Genomic DNA, 22428 nt, shown 5'->3' on the forward strand with positions numbered 1-22428 from the left:
AAGCGGCTGCCTTCGGCTCGGGTCGTGATCCTAGGGTCCTGGGATCGGGTCCCACATCGGGCTCCTTGCTCAGCGGGGACCCTGCTTCTCCCTCTGCCTGCCACTCCCCCTGTTCCTGCTCTCTCTCTCTCTCTCGATCTGGCAAATAAATAAATAAAATATTTAAAAAAATAAAATCTTAAAAAAAAAGTTCTCATGAATCATTTCACTCAGTGAATTTAGCACTGAATTTAGCACTGTGCCAGCAGAACTCATCAAAACATAAACCAAAAGCTTAGGGCTTTAGGTGGTAGAATTTTAGGCATTAACCCATGAAGGAGTATTATTATCATTTCAGAGATGGACAGTAAGCCTTCTCAGCCACCTTAATATTGACCACTGGCAAGGCCTGGTCTAGAGGGTCCCGGTAGAGCTGAGATGGGGGCTCCCACCCTGGCTCACCTCTGCAAGTAAATATGAATCTCCACCATTGCTCTATCTGTGACTAAAATATTCTCCCAGCAGTGCATGTGAATATATCCTTGTGTTTTCTGGAGTGAGAAATTGAGGCTTAAAATCCTAGCTTCACCCCTTGCTGACCTCGGGCAAGCTTCTCAGCTTCTGGAAACCTGTTTCCTCAATGTCAAATGAAAATTATAGTAACATCTGCCTCTTAAAGTTGAAATGGTCCCCTAAATATGAAAATGCTTGGTAAAAGGTGAAGTTCTGTATAAATAGGAGTATAGTTTGGGCTCCTAGGGCCCTGAGTTTTTAGATGGCAGGGCAGGGGCTGGGGTTGGGGACAGTTAAAGAGGACAGTTTGGAAAAAACCCTCTGCCTCCACCTGAGCCTGACAGTTTGGTTACACAGTCTCACAAAAGGTGTGTTTGGTCCTCTGTGGGTTTATTTTTAAATTTTATCTATCTATCTGTCTATCTATCTGTCTGTCTGTCTATCTATCTATCTATTTTTCTATCTATCAGAGAGAGAGAGAGTACACACAAGCAGGGGAAGCAGCAGAGGGAGAGGGAGAAGCAGGCTCCCCATTGAGCAAGGAGTCCAACGCAGAACTCAAACCCAGGACCCTGGGATCATGAACTGAGCCGAAGGCAGACACTTAACCGACTGAGCCACCCAGGGACCCCCCCCGTAGGTTTAAAAGAGAGCCTAGGGGAGGGCAGCCACAGGTAAAGGGGTGACCAGGATCCCCAGCTTTGCATTCAGGGAGGGTGTCCGCTTACCAGGTTGATGCCGTTCGCATCTATGTGCTGGAGAAGGATGCTGGCCACACGCTCTGTGTCCCACTGCACATCTGGGTCATCTGGGAAGTCCCTGGAAGGAAGAAACACCTTTTCTAATCAGGTATGAACTTCTCCCTAAGCTCTGGTAGGTGTGTGTTAGACCCGTGATAGGAATTGTATGGGGCGGGGGGCACCCTTAAGGATCCAGATTTCAGTTAAAGAGGTAAGATTTAGAAACGTGACACAACTAGAAATCAGTGCACACCTCCACACAACACACTTTTGGAGCTTTGTGCTCGCTGCTGAGGGGAGGAGACAGACACCAAAGAGACAAGGCTTTGATCTGAAGCTGGGGAGACGTATGGGTTAGGAACAAATGTGGACACACCGCAGGATGATGTGTATCTTTACAAGAATAACAGCAATAACAATTTAATAAAAAGTACAAAGCTGTGTTGCTTCATTTAACCTCATGAACATCTGGTGAAGGAGCCTCTACAGACGATGTTAGGTAGCCTGCTTGCAAGGTTGTTGGAGGTGGATGTGAACCCGGGCTTTCTGACTGCAGAGTCAAGATGTTCTAGCCTTAGCGGGGAGTCTGCTTCTCCCTCTGACCCTCTTCCCTCTCATGCTCTCTGTCTCTCATTCTCCCTCTCTCAAATAAATAAATAAAATCTTTAAAAAAAAAAAAAAAAAAAAGATGTTCTAGCCTTAGGGAGCCAGTAACATCCTCCCTCCAACGGGGCTGCAGCACAGTGGGGCTGGTCTCAGGAGCAGAGATCTGCACCTTATCTCTGTCTCCACTTGGCCATGCCATAGACCTATCTAGACCTCTTACGTCTCTTTTTTTTCTTTGTGCATTGATCTATGGCAGCACCTAATACGGGGCCAAAGCCTCATTTTGACCTCAATTTGAGGATATTATTGATAGTCTTTTTATTTGCTTATTTATTTATTGAGTTTTTAAAATGTAATCTCTGCCCCCCAGAGTGGGGCTCAAACCCATGACCCCGAGATCAAGAGTTGCACGCTCCACTGACTGGAGCCAGCCAGATCCCCCTATTCATAGTCTTAAAAATAGATATCCACCTCTTTCTCTCTCTCTCTCTCTTTTTTTTTTATTTTTTTTTTAAAAGATTTTATTTATTTATTTGACAGAGAGAGAGAGACAGCGAGAGAGGGAACACAAGCAGGGGGAGTGTGAGAGGGAGAAGCAGGCTTCCCGCTGAGCAGGGAGCCCGATGTGGGACTCGATCCCAGGACCTGGGATCATGACCTGAGCCGAAGGCAGATGCTTAACCATCTGAGCCACCCAGGTGCCCCCCTCTCTCTCTCTTTTTAAAAAAGATTTTATTTATTTATTTGACAGGGAACAAGAGAGAGAGAGCACGAGCAGGGTGAGGGGCAGAGGGAGAAGCAGGCTTCCCACTGAGCAGGGGGCCCAATGCGGGGCTTGATCCCAGGACCTTGGGATCATGACCTGAGCCAAAGGCAGATGCTTAACCAACTGAGCCACCCAGGCATCCCTACAATTATAGTTTTTTTTTACAGGGAAAGGATACAGATTAAATCAGCCAAAGGAAGAGATGCACAGGACACAGTCTGAGAGGGTTCTGAATGTGAACGGTCTATTGTCCTCTCCCTGGGGAGTCAGGACGTGTTATTCTGCCAGCAGTGAAGTGTGACAACATACAGGGAGTACTGCCAACCAGGGAAACTCACTGCAGCTTTGGTGTGCAGAGTTTTTATTGGGGCTCCATTGCTTAGGCATGACTGATTGACTGTCCATGTGGTTGACCTCAGCCTCCAGGTGGGCTGACCCTGTATGGCCCAAAGCCCTGGTCCTAAAACCCCAAAGATACTGCTCTTAGGTTTGACACAGATTACTTTGCAGAAGCCAAGGGCAAAAGCCAGATCTCTCTTTGGGCAAAGCCAAATTCTTTACTATCAACCTTCCTTACAGTTAGGAATCGTATTGAACTTTTCTATCAACTGTGGCCTGGACCACCCCTCTTAGCACCTGATTCGATACAGCATTTCTCTTATTTTCTGTTGCTTTGTGTGTCTCCCCGACCTAACATCAAAATATGAGAAGAGACCTGTGTCTTGCTCTTCTATTTCTCATGTGGAACTGGGTACAACCCAAATCAAAGAACAATTTATTTAAGTAAACAATAAGTAAGTGAGCTTCGGCCGTGGGCAAGGAACTGCGTCAAGGGCCTTACTCAGCAGCAGCTGGTTGACAGAAGTGGCCTCTGGCTGAGCCAAAGGCGGCTATACCAGCCTTTGGGGTTGGAACACACGAGTGAGAGGTTTGGAAGATACCAACTTTATAAAGCAGATTAGGCACCAAAACATGTATGAATTGTGGATAGGAGCAAGGCATCCCAGTGGGATCACCTCCCCTCCAGACAGGGACATACAAAATGGGACCCTGGGAACCTTCAAACAGATGGAAAAATGACTCTTTCAGACCAACTATCCGAGTCGTTCTTTGCCCAAAATCCAACCCTCATCAACTCGAGTCTCGAGGCCAAGTAATAACATTCGCAGTTCCTTTCTTCTCTGATAGATGAACAATTCCACTTAGATAAACATGCTGGCAGAATGTAAACAGACGTCAGTCAGCCGTTAGACCCTTCCTTGAAGAGACAGTTGGTGAGCGACCTTTGCCCCATTTTTCTTTGTCCCGTCCGTTATTATTGTGGGATTAGGAGTCTCAGGCTCTACCGACTGAGCCAGCCAGGTGCCCCTATACATACCTTTTTGTATGCATCTCTCAATATTCCCTTCGGATAAAATTACAGAAGTGTCATTTCTTTTTTTGAAAGATATTTATTTATTTATTTATTTATTTATTTATTTATTTATGAGAGAGAGAGAGAGAGAGAGAGGCAGAAGGAGAAGCAGGCTTCCCGCTGAGCAGGGAGCCTGACGCGGGACTCGATCCCAGGACCCCAGGATCATGACCTGAGCCGAAGGCAGACGCTTAACCATCTGAGCCACCCAGGCGCCCCAGAAGTGTAATTTCTGAGTCAAAGGTGAAGTGAAGAGAACATGAATAGATTTCTCTCTCTTAGGAACCTGCTATGGGGCGCCTGGGTGGCTCAGTTGGTTAAGCGACTGCCTTCGGCTCAGGTCATGATCGAGTCCCGCATCAGGCTCCCTGCGCGGCAGGGAGTCTGCTTCTCCCTCTGACCCTCTTCCCTCTCGTGCTCTCTATCTCTCATTCTCTCTCTCTCAAATAAATAAAAATCTTTAAAAAAAAAAAAAAAGAACCTGCTATGAAGAGTACGTGGAAAAGTGTGTAAACTAATAAGAAGTTCAGCATTAAGGGAGTGTTTTGTTTTGTTTTTAAGTAATCTTTATAGCCAACACGGGGCTTGAACTCATGACCCTGAAATCAAGAGTCTCATGCTCCACTGACTGAGTCAGCCAGGAGCCCCAGGGGAGTGTTTTTAAAAAGGAGAGAGATTTGTGCATTTTATAAGCAGAAAGGAAAGACTCATAACTATAACTCATAGCAAGAACTCCATTCTTCCTAAAAATCTCAGATGCTTTATTACCTACTTTCTTATCCCTGTGAACCCCCTAAAAGTTGGGTTCATTTACTTCCTTTTACAGTTGGAAAGAGTTGGTCAGGAGAGAACCATCGAGTTCCACATGCAGATAAATAGGTGCTCAGGGGACTGGCTGACCGGGAATGTCACAGAATACATCTATCATCAAGACTTTCACCTTGGAAATCCAGTTATGTAATTCAAGGTCAATATGAAAACAGAAGTCAAGCCTCAAACAAGAGTCAATCTTTACCCTTGAGGAATGCCAGGGATCGCTCTCCCCAACTGTCGCAAATGTGAACCTGTGACAGATTGCTTGGCAAAACATAGGTATTCTATTTTCATTTTCCCGAAGATTCTACTTACTTATTTGTCAGAGAGAGAGCTAGAGAGCAGCCGGCAGAGGGAGAAGCAGGCTCCTGCCTGATGCAGGACTCGATCCCAGGACCCAGGGATCATGACCTGAGCGGAAGGCAGATGCTTAACTGATGGAGCCACCAGGCGCCCAAAATACAGCTGTTCTAAATAGCAGCTCCTTTGCTGCTTCTTCCTTCCCCCAAATCCAGACCTGTCCAGGTCCACCAGGAATGGTAATAAAGGTATGGTGCTTAGAACTCCCAGGAACTTCCTTTAATTATTATCAAAGTCCTTTGGGGTTTCTCCTGAGAACTTAATGAGTCTGGAAATCTCTCAGAGGCTGGCGCGCTTGGGTGAGTTTGCTGAGACGTGAAGCTGAGTAACTCTGGCAGAAACAGAGGGATATGGTGAACTGACACCAAGTTTCCGGCCAGGGCTCGCCCAAGGAGAGCCGAGATGACAACTCTGAGGAACGGATGAGGAGGAAAACCAGGATTGCCCTTCGTTGGGGTGTCTCTCTCCCCCTTCGGGAGAACTGCAGTCTGTCAAGCCCTCTCAGCTCAGAAGTGGTAAAGCTGAGGCACCGAACTGGCCCGCAAGTCACACCTTGTCCCTAGACTTTCTAATTTAGGGACCACTCTTTCCATCTACATCTCACACCAGTCAGGTGGTGCTTCCCCACTAAGAAGCCAGCAGTGGAGATCTGGGAATAAAGATGGAACTTTCAGGGTTGTTCATAGAAAAGTCTGAGGACTGCATAAAACATGAAAAAGGTCTGACTGTTGGAAGAAAACAGGCACTTTGAAAGCCAGACATGTAAGCTGCCAACATATATTCTTCTGATTTTTCAGAAAGAATCCAAGAGGGGCGCCTGGGTGGCTCAGTCATTAAGCTTCTGCCTTCGGCTCGGGTCATGATCCCAGGGTCCTGGGATGGAGCCCCGTATAGGGCTCCCCGCTTGGCGGGAGGCCTGCTTCTCCCTCTCCCACTCCCCCTGCTTGTGTTCCCTCTCTCGCTGTCTCTCTCTGTCAAATAAATAAATAAAATCTTTAAGAAAACCGGGGCGCCTGGGTGGCTCAGTTGTTAAGCGTCTGCCTTTGGCTCAGGTCATGATCCCAGGGTCCTGGGATCGAGCCCCGCATCGGGCTCCCTGCTCGGCGGGAAGCCTGCTTCTCCCTCTTCCGCTCCCCTGCTTGTGTTCCCTCTCTGGCTATCTCTCTCTCTGTGTCAAATAAATAAATAAAATCTTTAAAAAAAATCTTTAAGAAAACCAAAAAAAAAAAGAAAGAATCCAAGAAATGTGAAATGAAAGCAGGACGTCCGGGTGCAGTAGAGCAGATACTGTACCGGGATGCTGTTCTATCCTGTTCGACCCTGTTGGCAAGAGTTTCAGTTGCTGCATCTCAATGAGAAGGCAGTTTGGCCATATGTGATTACCTATGCCCTTTGACCTTATCTTTCTAGAGATTCTTCCAAGGAAATAATTGAAGAAGCCTAAAAGATCACTTTCACTGCAATTATAGGGGAAAGAGTCTGCAGTTCTGTGGTTCTGCCACCAGGGGGCAGTTTCTCCAACTTCCTGAAGTGTGGCTCATGAAAAACGCTAAAGATAACACAGAGTTTGGGGGGCAGGTTCAGAGCAAAAGCAGAGAAAGCGTAGATACACCCAAGGTAAGGAACGTTAATGCAAAACAGAAACAAAACAAAACAAAAACAAAAACAACCCGTAAGTTATTAAACTTTAATTTTGCTTCTGACTTCTCAGCCTGAAAGAAGGAGACTCCTATGAAAGAGGAATAGAAATGTATTTAGAGGAACTGAGTTAAAATACAACGTATCGGTGAGGGACTCTATATAGAGGGCTCTGCAAGTATTCGGGTCTCCAGATATCCAGCCTAGGTCCCCAGGAAGCAGAGCCCAGGACGAAGGCCCAAGCAGGGACTTGACTGGGGGTTGTGTGATCCCTGCAAGTAGGAGTGAGTGACGGACGGAGGGGGGCAGCGACAGAGGGACAGCCAACACCAAGATGGCCTTACGTGTGGACCTTGGCTGCGTGTTCCTGCAGGGATGTCTGAAAAGTTGTATGAAGAGCATCTTAGCACTGTCCGTCCAGGAGGAAAAAGGCAGAAATATTTAGCTCCATAGGTGCTAACTCTCTAGTATTTCAGGGCTGAGCCTAGAGGGCGTGAGGTTTGGGCTGCTGTGGGATGACAAGGGATTTGCAGGGGGAAGGCGAGGGCAGGGGCGGGGCAGGAGGGAAGGAAGCTGGCCTGGGTAGCTTGCTCAGGGCCCGGCCATCCGTCAAGGGTTGCTGGAGCACATGAAGCACCCCATGGAGATGAGGAGCCTCTGTGGGGCTCAGAAGGCCCCGGAGGAGAACGAGATCTGTGTTTGGGACGCTATAACACGCAACAGAAAAAGCCAGCTTTTGCCGATCTTTCGGCCTCACAACCCCTTCCTTGGAGTATAAACACGGCGTTATGACCGCTGGAAAATGCCCCAAACTTAGCCCTGCCCTAGACCTCAGTGTTCAGTAAACAAGCCGGGCCTCTCAGCCTGTGCGGGTTCAGAAAAATAATGTTTGTCTTCCTCCTGGCCAAATAGCCTCAAACTCTGACCTTTCCTACACATTCTAATGACTCACCCTGGCTGGCACTCTTTACGGCCGTGTCAAGAGAGTCATGGAAAGGCTCTGAGAATCTGGGCGGTCAGTTCCTGCAGTCAGAAGGCTCTGGCGAAGAGAGCCTCCGCCTTCCCTCCTGGCTCCTGGCTGGGAAAACTCGAGGGCTCTGGTCTTCCCTCCCCCGCCAAGACCCATCCTTGCTACCCAGAGTCTCTGCTGCTGGAACGCCACCAGGGTTGGGTAATAGCTTATCTCTCTGAAAACCGAGCCCCACTTTTGCACACTGCACTCTGAACTTGAACACAGACGGAGGTGCCTTACACACCCTTATTTGGTCTTGTGGCTGGTACGGGGCCCGGAGCTGGAAGGATCAGCCTGCCCCTCCCCCCCCCACCTCCGGCACATTTCTAAACTCGATTACTTCCTTTGTCATGCAAAGAGAGCAAGGGTCATTCAAGTTCAGTGGCTCGCGCTGAGGCCCGGGAAGAGCCTGGAAGATTACCTGGGGCCCGTGCTCTCCCGGGAGGCCGCGGGCTGCAAATATCGCCCCCAATGGGCCGTCCTGGGAGGTCTCCTGTCCTGAGGCCAAGCTGGAGGGGGGCTCCCGCTGGAGGCAAGAAGAGGCCGCGGGAGTGCAAAGGAATTGCAACTATGCTGAAGGGAGGTTGGAGGGGTGACATTCTAAAAGCTGGGCCAGGCAGCTTCTGGGGTGTCTCAGGATCACCAATGACTAGCCTAAGATAAACAGAGAGGAAAACAAACACAGGGAGAAATGAGACCAAGGAGACAGGAAGAGTCTGAGAAAAAGAAAGGAGACTGAAAAAAGGGGTAAAAAAAAAAAAATCAGTCCATTTTTATTAAGTGTGCGCTGACAAGGGTCCCCATCCTCAAGCTGTTGGAGCCCAAAGACCAAATGTCCCCAAAGACCTTAGTCCACAAAAGGTTTAAAGCCCCAAGCCAACCCATCACATGGGGTTTTCCTTTCTCCGAGGACACAGAAGGGATTCCCAGATCATGACTGTTAGGTATTGTACTGAAGGTGGTTACACTACCCCTGGGCTCACATGCCCCTCGTATTACCGCCACGAATAAAGTAAGCAAATCTTGTAAAGCTCTTGTGAGAGATGTCTGTTGAGAAACTGCCCATTTGTTGTCTAATGTGGCTACGGAAAGCCAGAGAAGAACCTGCTCACTGCACTCACTTCAGAGGGGTCACAGAGTTCGGCTTGCCCCTTCCAGCCCCCAAAGAAGTGGTTTAAGAGGCAGACGCCAGTATCCAAAGCCCTCCTTTCCTCTTCCCCAACCGCTGCCGAAGAAGAGAGTGGTGGTGGGAATTGGATTTGTAAGTATTCTTGGATATATGAAGGCAGAGGACTCTCCTAAGCAGAAGGCTGTGTGGTATTATTTTGAATAGAGAAGAAAGAGGAAGTAGGAAAGAGGAAATTTCTGCCTCATTGCTGTTTTTTTTTTTAAAGAATCAAAATTAGAGTCACCTCAGAGAAAGGGTTCATCCATGATTTTGGCCAGCTTCTCGAACACTGTCATAAGGCCAGGAAAGAAGACAAGACAGAAAGCCAGAGGGCGGGGCCTTGAATCCCTCTGGGCCACCCAGGGCCTTGCTTGTAATAAGCACCCACTGGAATCCCAAAGAGGGCAACTGGGGAGCCCTGGGAAAGCTTTGAAGGCAGAAACGGTACATTATCATTCAGGTTCCACTGAGCCTTCAGGCACGGTACATCCAGGATGACAGAAGGGAGGCAAGTGGGCAGATCAGATAAGCATTCAAATAATGAAACCCAAGACATAAAAAGCCCTGTAAGTCAAACAGTACCCCTGAAAAAATTAATACATTATATGTTAAGTAAAAAAAAAAAGGCAAACAAATTGCTGTGGGGGCTCAGGGAGGGAAAATAAAAGGTTCTATGGTAAGGATCAAAAATAGTCTCGTGAAGGGGCACCTGGGTGGCTCAGTCCGTTGAGCGGCTGACTCTTGGTTTTAACTCAGGTCACGATCTCAGGGTCCTGGGATGGAGCCAAATCCCAGACAGAGGAAAAACGTGTGAGCTGAGGTGTGCAGGGTAAATGCAGGGCTGGGATTCGAGAATAGGAAGTTCCGTTTAGCAGGGGGGAATCCTGGGGTCCCTGTCACCTTACGGAAGACTGGTGTATAGTGAGGAGTTACAGAGAAGTTTTGGTAGCAAGTGGCCAGGTCTGGTATGCGTTAGGAAATGCACCAGGAAACAGTTTGAGGAATAACTTGGGGGAGCGGAGGAGGGCTAGGTGACTACAATCTCAGTCCAGTCCAAAGGAAGTGGTCATGGGAATGAAAAAGAGCAAAGAGCCAACGGCTTTTACCAGATAAGACTCTGCCAGATTTAGCAGCTAATTAGATGGTACGAACACTGAAGAAAGTCACATCAAAGATGACTCCGGTTTCAAACATGAGGGACTCCGGTTTTAGAAACACTGCATTACAGTCAAATGCTGTCATTTCATTTAGCGATCACCTGGTGTAACCATCCAAGTGCCCGAATGGGCTTTGAGATTGGTGGTACTCGGTTATAAAACTCATCCAAGGGATGCTTACTTGTTTGGCTTGTTTTTAAGATCATCAAAATTCAAAGAGCACATGAAAAAAGAAAACTCTCGTAAAGAAGTTGTGGCCAGGGAGAAACTATCCTGGGATTCGCCAGAGCCCTTGCTTAAAAAACTCTTGGGTAGGGACGGGGTGGGAAGGACAGGGTGGAAGATGAAGACAGTTCAGTAAAAGAGAAGTTGGGAGAGAGATTTAGTGAGGGAGCAGAGCCGCTAACGGGACCAGAGCTGCCAAGAACTCGAGGAAGATGAGTCTGAAGAAAAGGCCATTGGATTTTACCCCTTGAGAAATCATTAGTGGGTTTCTGAAAGCCGCGCTAGTGAAGTGTGGGCAGGGGCAGGCACTAAACTATAAGGGGCAGAGGACAGAGGGTGGTGGGAAAGTAGCACCAGAAACTTCTTTCATGAAGTTTGAGAGTGATAAGACAGTGAGCGAGAGAAAGGAAGCCTAGGGGAAAGGCAGTCTGGAGAAGGGTGTGTTACGATCTCGAGGATGTTTGTTTGAAGATGGAGGCAAAGCAATCACCAGGGCTGGTAGAGGGGCAAAATAACAGAGAAAGGACAAAAGGAGGTATGAATAAGAGAATGGGGCAGTTTATGGCTGCAGAAGAGGGATCGATCAAACAGGGAGCAAAAGTCATTGGTTTTAACTGGGTTAGGCTGTTCTCACCTCATCCGGTGGCTGTGAGGATTAAATGAGGTATTTGAAAACTACTTAGGACAGAGTTTGGCACGCAGTAAGTGTTCAATAAGTATTTGTGATTCAGCTGCTTTTTTAAAAAAGTTTATTTTTAGCAACCTCTGCACCCAATGTGGGGCTCGAACCCACGACCCCAAGACTAAGAGTCTCATGCTCTTCCAACTGAGCCAACCAGGAGCCTCTGAGCTGATTCTTTTTTTTTAAGATTTTATTTATTTATTTATTTGACAGCGAGGGAGCGCACATGAGAGGGGGGAGGGTCAGAGGGAGAGGCGGACTCCCTGCTGAGCAGGGAGCCCGACGCGGGACTTGATCCCGGGACTCCAGGATCATGACCCGAGCCGAAGGCAGTCGCTTAACCAACTGAGCCACCCAGGTGCCCCCCCGTCCCCCGAGCTGATTCTTGACTGGAAGATAATTCAGTGCTGTGGAACGAGGTGAGCACTGGGGGAGGAGACGTCACAAAGTGGTCAGTCAAGGGAAGACAGCTCTGCGTGATTAGATCACGGAACACAGATGAGAGCAGAGCCAGGCCACAGTGGGTCTTGAATACTCTGCTGAAGTAATCAGACTCTTGGTAGACACAGCAGGGGCCTTTAAAGGTTTTTGGGAGATTCAAACTTATGTTGTAGGAAGGCATACTCTGGGTCAGGCTAAATGAGGGCAAAGTCACGACAGAAGTCCAGATAGGAGACGACAAGGGCCTGAACTAAGATGGTGGGAATAAAAAGATGGATAGAAATAGAAGATGAGAGGCAGGGTTGGGGGCTACATGACTAAAGGGTGGAGGAAGGAGGGCTAAGGGGACCCCAGGCACCCACCATGGTGACTTCTTTGGGGAGGCTGGTGGTGCCAGCAACACAGACGATAGCACTCTGAAGAAGATCCACAGAGAAGATGCTGGCAAGGAGAGGGGCCAGCAGAGGAGACGGAGGAGCAGCAGCCGGGGGTTGCCTGTCTGACTTGCTCTGGATAGTTCATAAACATGTACCAAGCACCGCCAGCACGCCAAGGACAAGGCTAGGCGCTGGTGACGGAGCACAGGGCTTGACAGTTTATAAAAGCAGTTTTCACGAGCAATGTCCTGGTGGCCATCCAGGCTCATGATGAGGCACGTAAAGGATGTTTTTCCCTCTCTGTGAGGAATTTTAGCAGTTTTGAGGAGCAGAGTATACAGCCCGTGGTGAGTTAAATGGCTGACCAAGAGCAACTGAACCGTGGAGGGTCTCTGAAGTAAGGACTCCACAGGCATGACTGACCTGTGGGGGCGTCCTGAGGCCCACCTGACAGCCTAGGAGGTGACCTATGACATAAGGCTTGAAGCTTCGTCAGTGGATTCTGATGGCACTGATGTGGATTCCTACTCTAATTCAACAGTACTAATAATAATCGCTATCTTCATAATGGTTCTCTAAGAGCTTCAGTATCATCGGTGATTTATAATTTTTACAAAATCTCATCATTCAGTTATTTAAGATAGAGTAATAATATCTCTTCTAAGAATGGTTAAGTCTTGAGTGAAAGATCTTGCTCCTCACACATAGTTTCCGAGGTAGGCATTATGTACTATTCGACGTTGGTGGACCCATAATGGGGCTGAGTCCCAGGACCAGTGTGGGCAACTTGCTCAACTTCCTGCTAAGGGTAAACATCAGGGTATCTGCAGAAGCTGCAATTTGCATTGACTCTTTCACCAACTAAATGAGCACTCTGGATTCCCTAAGATTGCTCTTAGTAAGAGTGGTAGTTTGAGGAAGAATACCTTCCTCCCAAATGGTATTATTGATCCATTAACCAGAGAATGGAAGAATTAGGGACTTGAGTAGCCATGTGAACAGTCCTGTTAGCCTTAGAAAGAGTCAGTCTAGGGGCACCTGGGTGGTGCAGTCAGCTAAGTGTCTGATCTTGGTTTTGGCTTAGGTCGTGATCCCAGGGTCATAAGATGGAACCCTGAGTTGGGCTCTACGCTCAGTGCAGGGTCTGCTTGAGATTCTCTCTCCCTCTCCTGCTTGCGCTCTCTCTCTATAAAATAAATAAATCTTCAAAAAAAAAGTCAGTCTAGGGCCTTTTTTGAAACTAACACTGACTCAGTATGTTTGGGAGGTAAAATCGTTCTGCTTTCAAGCTGTCTAGGTAAGGGTATTTAGGCTACATAGAAATAGATCTTTTCCATAATAGTTTCAACTGTCTGGTGAAACAAAACCCAGGCCAATTATTTTCTCTAATTCAGCATTCTACTCTGCCAACTCCTTCCTAAACTTGGGCTTTTCTAGAGTTGTAAAGAATAACAATATGGAGTCTATCTCTTCCCTGCACTCTCGGAGAGCCTGGTGATTGGGGGCTCAGAGGAATCCAAGCCAAGGGACCCTCTGCAGTTCCCCTCACACCCAGAACAAGGGAGGCTTTTCAGGGGACTGTGGGCAGGCAAGGCTGAGGGGAATTTGAGGTATGTGACATTTCCCAGGAAGACCCTATTGGCTGGTGGTCAGATGGCTTCTCAAGGGCAAATTCTCCTAGAAAAGAAGTGATGTCCAGATCAGGGCAGTCCACCACTACAGTACAGTCTTGGCCCACTGGTCAACCCCATCTTATTGGTGCTCTGTAGACACCTGTTCCTTCCTCCTTCTGATCAATATCAGCATTTCTGAGAATGAGTGTCTAAAGGTTTTCATGGCTCTAGTTCACCTGTGGTTTGCTCACTTCTTATCACACAGAAGATGTAACAATGGGCATCACCATTGGTGTACCTGAACACCAGCTGTTTCTTCTGAACTTGACCAAGGCTTTATCTACCCTCTTGCCGTTGAAAATTCTGTTATGGATCCCCTTTTTCCTCTCCCTTCTCCTTTGGCCAATCTTATAAAAATTCGCCAATATCAGCATCCAAATCCTTCTAAAGTTAGTATTTCTTAGCCGCTGGGCAAAGAACTAAACATTAAATATTGCAGTAGGAAATATACACAGCTACTAGGCTGAGGATTTATAAGGAAAGCATGCAAGAAAGAATCCAAATCACTTCAAGATTATTCCCATTTGAAAAAAAAAACAAAGATTATTCCCATTTGGGTTGGTTCTATTTGCTGTAGTAACTTAGAAGTATATATAAGGACACACTTGCTATGCTGGCCGGGAGATAGTCTTATTATGAATGTTCTATTTGGCTTTGTAGATAGCAATATACACATTCTCAGGGATGGATGGCATTCATTTATCAATAATTGCTGGTACCCAGTCTCTGAAACATAAAAGCAGTTGATATGCTTTCAGAGCAATTAAAAAATACTCAGACTTTTCTTGGGCAAGGTGGAATGCTCCTAGAATTAGCATCTATGACATGTCAAAATTTAGCTTGTAAAGTGAGTTCAAAATAATCATGGTTCTGCAGCAATGTTTTCCAGCTGAGGTCTACAGATCCCTGGGAGTCTGTGGCTAAATTCTCAGGGGTCCATGAGTTCTTACAAAAATGTATTTTTGCTTAGATAACAATCTAAACAATTTTTGTGCTTATTTCATTGACAACAAAGCAGATGTGTTCATGTGATTTTAGCACATGTGTTTATACGTGTGAGAATTCTCAAAGCTTTTTTTCTTTTAAAGAGGACTCAAGGGGCACCTGGGTGGTTCAGTTGATTAGGCATCGGACTCTTGGTTTCAGCTTGAGTTGTGATCTTGGGGTCATGGGATTGAGCCCCATGTCCAGTTCTGCACTCGGCACGGAGTCTGCTTGGGTTTCTCTCTCCTTCTCCCTCTGCCCCTCCCCCTTGTGTGCTCTCTCTCTCTCTCAAATAAATCAATCAATCAATCTTAAAAAAAAAAAGAGGACCCAATACTGTACATAAGCTAAACATGAACAGAAAATTAGGAGGAAAAAAAAAGACCCATACATCACTCAAAGGTTAACAAACCCTCCTCCAAAGTATTGGGGATTGAAAACCAGCCCATGTTCTCTAGGCGATAATGGTTAATCTATCTGTACCAACCCTTTCCCTCCATAGCCTCAAAGGACCTTTGGTTCCTCTCACATTCAGCATTAATATGGACTCAGGTGGGCACCATTTGGTAGGACCAATTCCAGGAGAAAGTAGGAACTAGAATTACCGATGTCAAGGCATGTTTTGGACTTGGTTTCCAAGGTGAATCTTAAGCATCTGTGTGCACATCAAGCACCAGTCTTTCCCTCAATGATGTCCACGTGCTGGGCTCTGCCTTGATTTGCCTGAATGTTTCTCTACTGAGAGCAGAGCCAGCCCTCTTGGTCAGGACCCCATGAGGGTCCGGTGAGAGCACATGCGAAAGCCTAGCGACTTGCCCCAGCCTCCTGTCCTAGATGTAGGCTGTGGTCTAGCTCCAAATAAGAAGGTCAACTCACGGGGTGCCTGGGTGGCTGAGACGGTTAAGCATCTGCCTTAGGCTCAGGTCATGATCTCAGGGTCCCGGGATCGAGCCCCACATCGGGCTCCCTGCTCAGCAGGGAGTCTGCTTCTCCCTCTCTCTCTGCTGTTCCCCCTGCTTGTGGTCTCTCTCTCTCTGTCAGAAATAAATAAAATCTTAAAAAAAAAAAAGGTCGACTTAGAATCACCCCAAGGCCACCTACCTGACTTTGAGCATCCCTGTTAGCTAGAAACTCTTGCTGCAGTGTCTTACCCACTAGATTGGGTCTCCTTGGAAATAGACACTAGTCTGGTTCAAGCCTGCATTCACCCTATCCTCTGGCTACTATAATCTGATGACTGACCCACTGGCCTGTGCTACTGAAGTCTGCACCTGTGGTAGACATATCTGTCTGACATAACAATCTGGAGGGGAGAAAGGTGGAATGGGGACCGAATTTAGGCAGACGAGGAATAAGTTAATAAAATGTATAGAAAATCCTCTATTGGGAAGTGTAGTAAAATAAAACAGAAATGTAACCGAAAATTTAAAGGTTAGGGGATCTATATGAATGTGTTAAAGGATGCTGAGCCTGAGACCACCTTAAGTGGGTCTCATTGGTCTCTTGGGCAAAAGATCTCTTTATTATATATGCATAAATCTAGTCCTTTGATGCCAGCAAGTCTAATCTTATGTCTTACAGAGAGGTCCTAAACACTGGCAGAATTGGCGTGTAAAACGTGTCAAAATTTAGCTTCTAAACATGCGTTTCAATGAACAGCTGTCCTGTAGCCAGGTTTTCCAGCTGAGGCCTGCAAGAGAACTCTCGCCCTCCTCCTTTCTTGGCCCCACATCTGAACTGCTTGTTCTGACCCATTTCTTACACTATGTTCCAACCTCCTCACTTCTGGCCTCGCTCCTGATTTCCTATTTCTGGCCTTGTCCTTGCTTTCAGACCTGACACCTGACACTGTTTTTCTGGCAAGAACCCTGGTTCCCAACTCACCTAGGAGCCTTCGTCATGGCTCTGACACCCCTGCCCCCACGAGTTTCCAACGGCTCCGTGTTGTGCCAGGACAAAGGGAAAATTCAGGCCTTCAAAAAATGTTCCTTTCCCACCTTTAGGCAGAGTGACATTTTTGGGGTCCGGTCTAATGGGGATGGTAGAAAGATGAGTCATGGGGCATCTGAGTGGCTCAGGTCATGATCCCAGGGTCCTGGGATCGAGCCCCACGTCAGGCTCCCTGCTCTGCAGGAAGCCTGCTTCTCCCTCTCCCACTCCCCCTGCTTGTGTTCCCTCTCTCACTGTGTCTCTCTCTGTTAAATAAATAAAAATCTTAAAAAAAAAAAAAAAGAAAGAAAGATGAGTCATTTAGCGAAGGTGATTCATGTGCTCAGTCACCTAAGTCCACACATCTGGGAGCCTCTCTAGCCTCCCCTCTCCCTTATTCTTTGGCAGCCAATTGGTCTCCAAATTCTAGAAACACTACCTCTACCACAGCACTAAAAACTATCTCTTCTTCTCTGTCTCCTCTGCTGGTGCTTTATTTCTGATTCATGTTTCTCACCCAATTATGCTAACTGGTCCCACTGCACCAAGTCTGGACTCCCCCACCCCCAAGCCATCTCTGAAATGTTGTCAGAGAGTTTTCTAAAATGCAAATCAGGGGCCCCTGACTGGTGCGGTTGGTGGAGCGTGTGACTCTTGATCTCAGGGTTGTGGATTTGAGCCCCATGTTGGGTTGGGTGTAGGGATTACTTAAGAATAAAATCTTTAAAAAAAATTGTTTTTAAAGTGCAAATTAGGGCACCTGGGTGGCTTAGTTGGTTAAGCATCTGCCTTCAGCTTAAGTCATGATCTTGAGGTCCTGGGATCGAGCCCCCTGTCAGGCCCCCCACTCAGCAGGGAGTCTGCTTCTCCTTCTCCCTCTGCTCCTCCACACCGTTCGTGTTCTCTCTCTCTTTCTCTCTCAAATAAATAAAATCTTAAAAAAAATGAAGTGCAAATCAGATCAAGTCATTGCCCAGTTTAGTATTTTTTGAAGCTCCTTGCAGTTTTCATCGCTGAAATTCTTTAATCTTGACCGAATCCAAGATCTCTGTGATCTGCATCTGCCCAGCTGTCACTTCAGTTTGCGTCCCACCCCCAGGCACGGCACGGTGTAAGCCAGCTACCCGGAAGACCACACTCTGGAGTCCATGCGGCTGATACCCCCATCCCTTCAAGACTCGGATCATAGGTAACCAGTCTAAGCATCTTTCCTGACTCCTGCTTTGGAGTCCACGGCACCCTTGTGGGCTGCCCTCCTGTTATTAGTAAGTTTGTCTGCCTTCTCCACTAGCCTGTAAACTGCCTGCGGGCAAGGACTTGACTGTTCATTTTCAATTCCTAAGACCTAGTATTTGAGAGATACTGTATGCTCAAAAAAGGATTCTTAAATGAACGAATTAATAAACACATTTCAAAGATCAATCAAGAAACAAGCAAACCGAAACCCGGGTGCCTCTCATGAGCTCTCAAAACCTGTTCTGTCCTGACTTTCATGTGAACCCGGCTCCATGGGGCACCCGTGGTCTATAAATAACCTCACTCGGAAGTGCAGAATTTATATCAAACATTGAGAATGTAGGCTTCGGGAGAGTGCAGAAAATATGAAACCTCTGGCATTTAGGGACCAGGCAGATGAAACAGAGTGGCTGGGGGTGACTGATACAGAGTGGCCAAGGAAGTAACGAGGTAGGAGGACAGTTAGGAACCAGTGCTGTTAGAGAAGCCAGAAACAGTTTCCAGACGTGGGGAGGGTGGTCAGCATTGACTGGAGCTGCGAGGAGGTCCAGTTATCTTAGGACTGAAAAGTACCCCAGTGGTTTCACAATTAGGCAGTTACCAGGGACCCAAGACCAAGAACAGTTTCAATGACAGAGGGAGGGGGAGGGAGGTTGGTGAACCATATTGTCCCGCATTGGGAAATGAGTAAGAGATGATGATGAGTATAGATAATACTGGATTATGAAGGAAGAGAGAGAAGTAGGGCAGCAGTAATGGGACAGGGGAGAGTTAAGCGGAGGTGTTTTGGCTTGTTTGAATGAGGAGAGAATCTTGACCCAAGACAATGAAATAAGAACAAGTAAGAGGCAAAAGAAAATTTCCCCCAAAGCGCGCTATGGGTATAGTAACTCATGTGGCAGACAGAGGTCAGGATTACTGGTGAAATGTCAACCATGGGACGGTACAGAGCAGATGCCCATGTGGAGTCCTGGCAGCCAGATCTAGGAAACAGATCGTTGGCAACTGTCCCTTCCAAATTCTGGGAATTGATTTCGCAGGTGAGGCAATGGAGTAACCAGCAATTTGATATTCAGAACTTGTTTCAGGCGAAGGACTAGAGACAGGAGGAGACAAGCAGGCTCACAGGAGGGAAGCAGTGAAGTCACAAACAGGATGAAATGGAATGGTGGTGGGTGGTCAATATCAGATGCCGGCTAAGATTTGAACTTCAGATAAATAATGAATGATCTTGCAATGTAATTATCTCCCATGTGGTATTTGGGACATGCCTACATTAAAACATTATAGTTTATCTACAATTCAAATTTCACTGGGCCTCCTGTACTATGCCTGCCACCCTGTTTAGGGCACACAACTTTTTGCAGGGCAATTATTCTGTTTACTGAATCACAAAATGTTGGTTGTGAAAAAAGATAATGTAATCCAACATCTGTATTTTATTTTTATTTATTATTTTTTAAAAGATTTTATTTATTTATTTGAGAGAGAGAGTGAGAGAGAGAGCACATGAGAGGGGGGAGGGTCAGAGGGAGAAGCAGACTCCCCGCTGAGCAGGGAGCCCGATGCAGGACTCAATCCAGAGACTCCAGGATCATGACCTGAGCCGAAGGCAGTCGCCCAACCACTGAGCCACCCAGGAGCCCCAACATCTGTATTTTATTAAGTGAAGAACAAGGATCAGAGCACAGATAGGCCTGCTCACGGTCACCTTGCTAGTCAGGAAGTAGAGCGGGGGACCACATCATACGGTCCCCTGGGGCTGTCACAGAAAAGAAATTCCCAATTCTCTTTCTGAGACGACATGAAATTCTCTAAGGTGTCTTATAATCCAATTAATTTAATTTTATTTTTTTAAGATTTTATTTATTTATTTGACAGAGAGAGCAAGAGAGCACAAGCTGGGGGAACAGTAGAGGGTGAGGGAGAAGCAGGCTCCCTGCCAAGGAGGGAGTCTGATGCAGGACTCGATCCTGGGACCCTGGGATCATGACCTGAACCGAAGGCAGACACTTAACCATCTGAGCCACCCAGGTGCCCCATAATCCAATTAATTTTAATATACTTTATTTAAAAGAAGGAATATGACATCTATTCTATGACTTTAGGAGCTACCGAGGAAAAAGGTGCATGGTTACATTGAGCAATCATGTGTAACATATCCCAGGTAACACAAAGGTTGAGAAATAATAGTTTACACTGGACGTGAGTCCAAGGGAGAGGTTATGTCTGTTTAAGTTTTCAAGGGTAGTAGCTAGCTTGGTTTAGGTAGGTGACTGATAATCATCCAATGCAAAAAATGCCACATAAATTCATCTCAGGTTCTAGCTAATCTAGCTAAATTTGAAACTAATTGTGGGATCACAGAGGATCAGTCCAAGAAACCACCTGAAAAATAAGAACATGGGCAGGATGATGACAACTAGTGTAGGAATTAAATATGCTGTATGGGGGTGGGGGTGGCGCCTGGGTGGCTCAGTCAGCTGAGCGTCCGACTCTTGATCTCAGCTCAGGTCTTGATCTCAGGGTCATGAGTCCAAGCCTGGAATTGGGCTCCATGAGGGGCATGGAGACTACTTAAAAAAAAAAAAAAAAAAAAAAAAAGAAGTTGAAAAAAACACGCCGCATTTGGGGAAGATGGGGACTGATGGCGGGGCTAGCGTCTGATTATAGTCTTTTTTTCCACATGCTTCTATTCCCTTATTTTTGTGTGTGTATTGCTATTTTTTTTATTGAGGTATAATTGACACATATGATTATAATCTTAAGAGTGCAGATGAGTGCTGAGGACAACTCTATTAGAACATGGATTCAGCTCTGTAATTCTGTAAAGGCTGATGAAATGCAGGATTACGAAGATAATCTTGGTTGAGTCCTTGAGGGACGCAGTGACTCATCCTTTGAAACAAATCCTTGTTTGACCCCAGTCTCACCAAGATAGCTCCGGGGCCTGGAAGAGCAAACTGAGAGCTTTGGCCCTACTCAGAACACCCCGGTCCCCTGCACTCTGACCCAAAATCATTTCCCTAGATCCTGTCTCCTGGCTCCTCACCTCCTATCCCTTCCCGACTCCCTGGAGCACTGGGAGCTCAGGTTCCTGCAAGTTTCTGGCTCTGTGAGTGCCTCTGGCCCTGGTATCTGACGGTCTCTGCGCTGATTTCTGCTTCTAAGGAATGCCATTCCAGCCCCACCTGGAGGCTGAGGGATTAAAAATGCCCACGTTTGTCACCTATGTTGTTCACGCTCCCTACAGTAGCTCCACCAAGCACGCTTCTTCAAGGGGGCTTAATAGGAGTCGAGAGACACCTTTTGAATCTTCTTCAGCTTAGCCAGGACCAATGAAAGACATGCCTCTATGCCTTACCTTATAGATACAAGCCTTTCCTCTGAAAAATAGTGATTTCCAAAGCGAAGGAAGACATTGGACTGGAGGGTGAGGAGGCGAAAGGGATGGCAGAGAGTGAGTAAATTCAAGTAGCGTTTTGTGAAAATACAGGAACTGCATTCTCTGTTAGGCAGAGGGAAGCAGAGATGCGGTGAGGGACCCTATCCAAGGAGGTGCACCCAAGGACCGAGAACGAAGAACTGTTGGTTGCTTCTGTGTCTTGTAAGAAGTAACTGAGGTCAGAACTAAGGCTCTATGATCTTGTGCACTGGGGGAAGGGGATGGCATACTTTGGGCTACACACAGACGTGTCCCCCCAGGAATGCCTATTGACTAGAGACTCCAGTAATTTCTTCCTTGCTCTCACTGTCCTTTCTGCTCTCATATTCTTATCAGAAAGCTTGCTCCTTTGCCAGCACGCTGAGCAAAAAAGACCAAATAATCCCACTCTCCAGACTACTTCCCCTGAGGTTGTTCACTCCAATTCTGTCTTGCAGGAATTTGGAGTTGCAACTCAGAGAGGGGCCCAGAGGTTCTCAAACAGTACTGTGCCTTAGGATGGATCACCTGGGGAGTTTGTAAAAAAAAAGAAATACAGATTCCTGGGGCGCCTGGGTGGCTCAGTCATTAAGCATCTGCCTTCGGCTCAGGTCATGATCCCAGGATCCTGGGATCAGAGCCCCGCATCGGGCTCCCTGCTCAGCAGGAGGCCTGCTTCTCCCTCTCCCACTCCCCCTGCTTGTGTTCTCTCTCTGGCTGTGTCTCTCTCTGTCAATAAATCAATAAAATCTTAAAAAAAAAAAATACAGATTCCTCATCTACCGCATGAGATCTAAGAGGATTACAGCGGAGTCCAAATACGTGTGTTTTAACAAATGCCCAGGTAATTCCGCTGCACCTGGCCGGCATATCCCTCCCGATATTTTACAAAATACCACTCTAGTTAGTCTGTTTGGGTGGAGAGTGGCCATAGGTGTAGGCTAAAGCAGAAAGGAGAGATCTGGTGGCCCTGTGCATACCTTGGGAAGGTGAATTAACCTCTCAGTTTCTTCATCTGTAAAATGGGAATAATAACTACCTCCCTCAGAGGATTGAGAATTAAACAGGTGAATAAATTTCAAACATAGAATAGTGTTGGACACAGACTGGGGATATGCCAGCTATTATTATTCCAGCTGCTGATAAAGTTTCACTAAAAGGGAAAAAGGAAGTTGTGTGAGAGAGGAAATGCCTTACTCTGTGCCCGGGCTACCATTCCTCCAGCAATCACGCCATGCAGGGTCGGGCCTCCAATACTCTGGAGTTTTCTATCTGTGATGCTCTCCTGCTG

General features: G+C 46.9%; 1 protein-coding gene across 9 annotated transcripts in view; it reads right to left on the bottom strand.

The window, feature by feature from the left end:
• PIGL (phosphatidylinositol glycan anchor biosynthesis class L) overlaps positions 1-22428 on the bottom strand; it is a 123553-nt gene that overhangs the window by 62717 nt on the left and 38408 nt on the right. For all 9 annotated transcript variants that reach the window (XM_073881780.1, XM_073881779.1, XM_073881785.1 and 6 more), the window contains exon 3: positions 1221-1311. In XM_073881780.1, the coding sequence (XP_073737881.1) occupies positions 1221-1311 (91 nt within the window). The remainder of the gene's footprint in view (positions 1-1220; positions 1312-22428) is intronic.

Source organism: Callorhinus ursinus, unplaced genomic scaffold (genome assembly GCF_003265705.2).
Source record: "Callorhinus ursinus isolate GAN/ISIS: 27379988/994484 unplaced genomic scaffold, GSC_fseal_2.0 scaffold43, whole genome shotgun sequence".
NCBI lineage: Eukaryota > Metazoa > Chordata > Mammalia > Carnivora > Otariidae > Callorhinus > Callorhinus ursinus.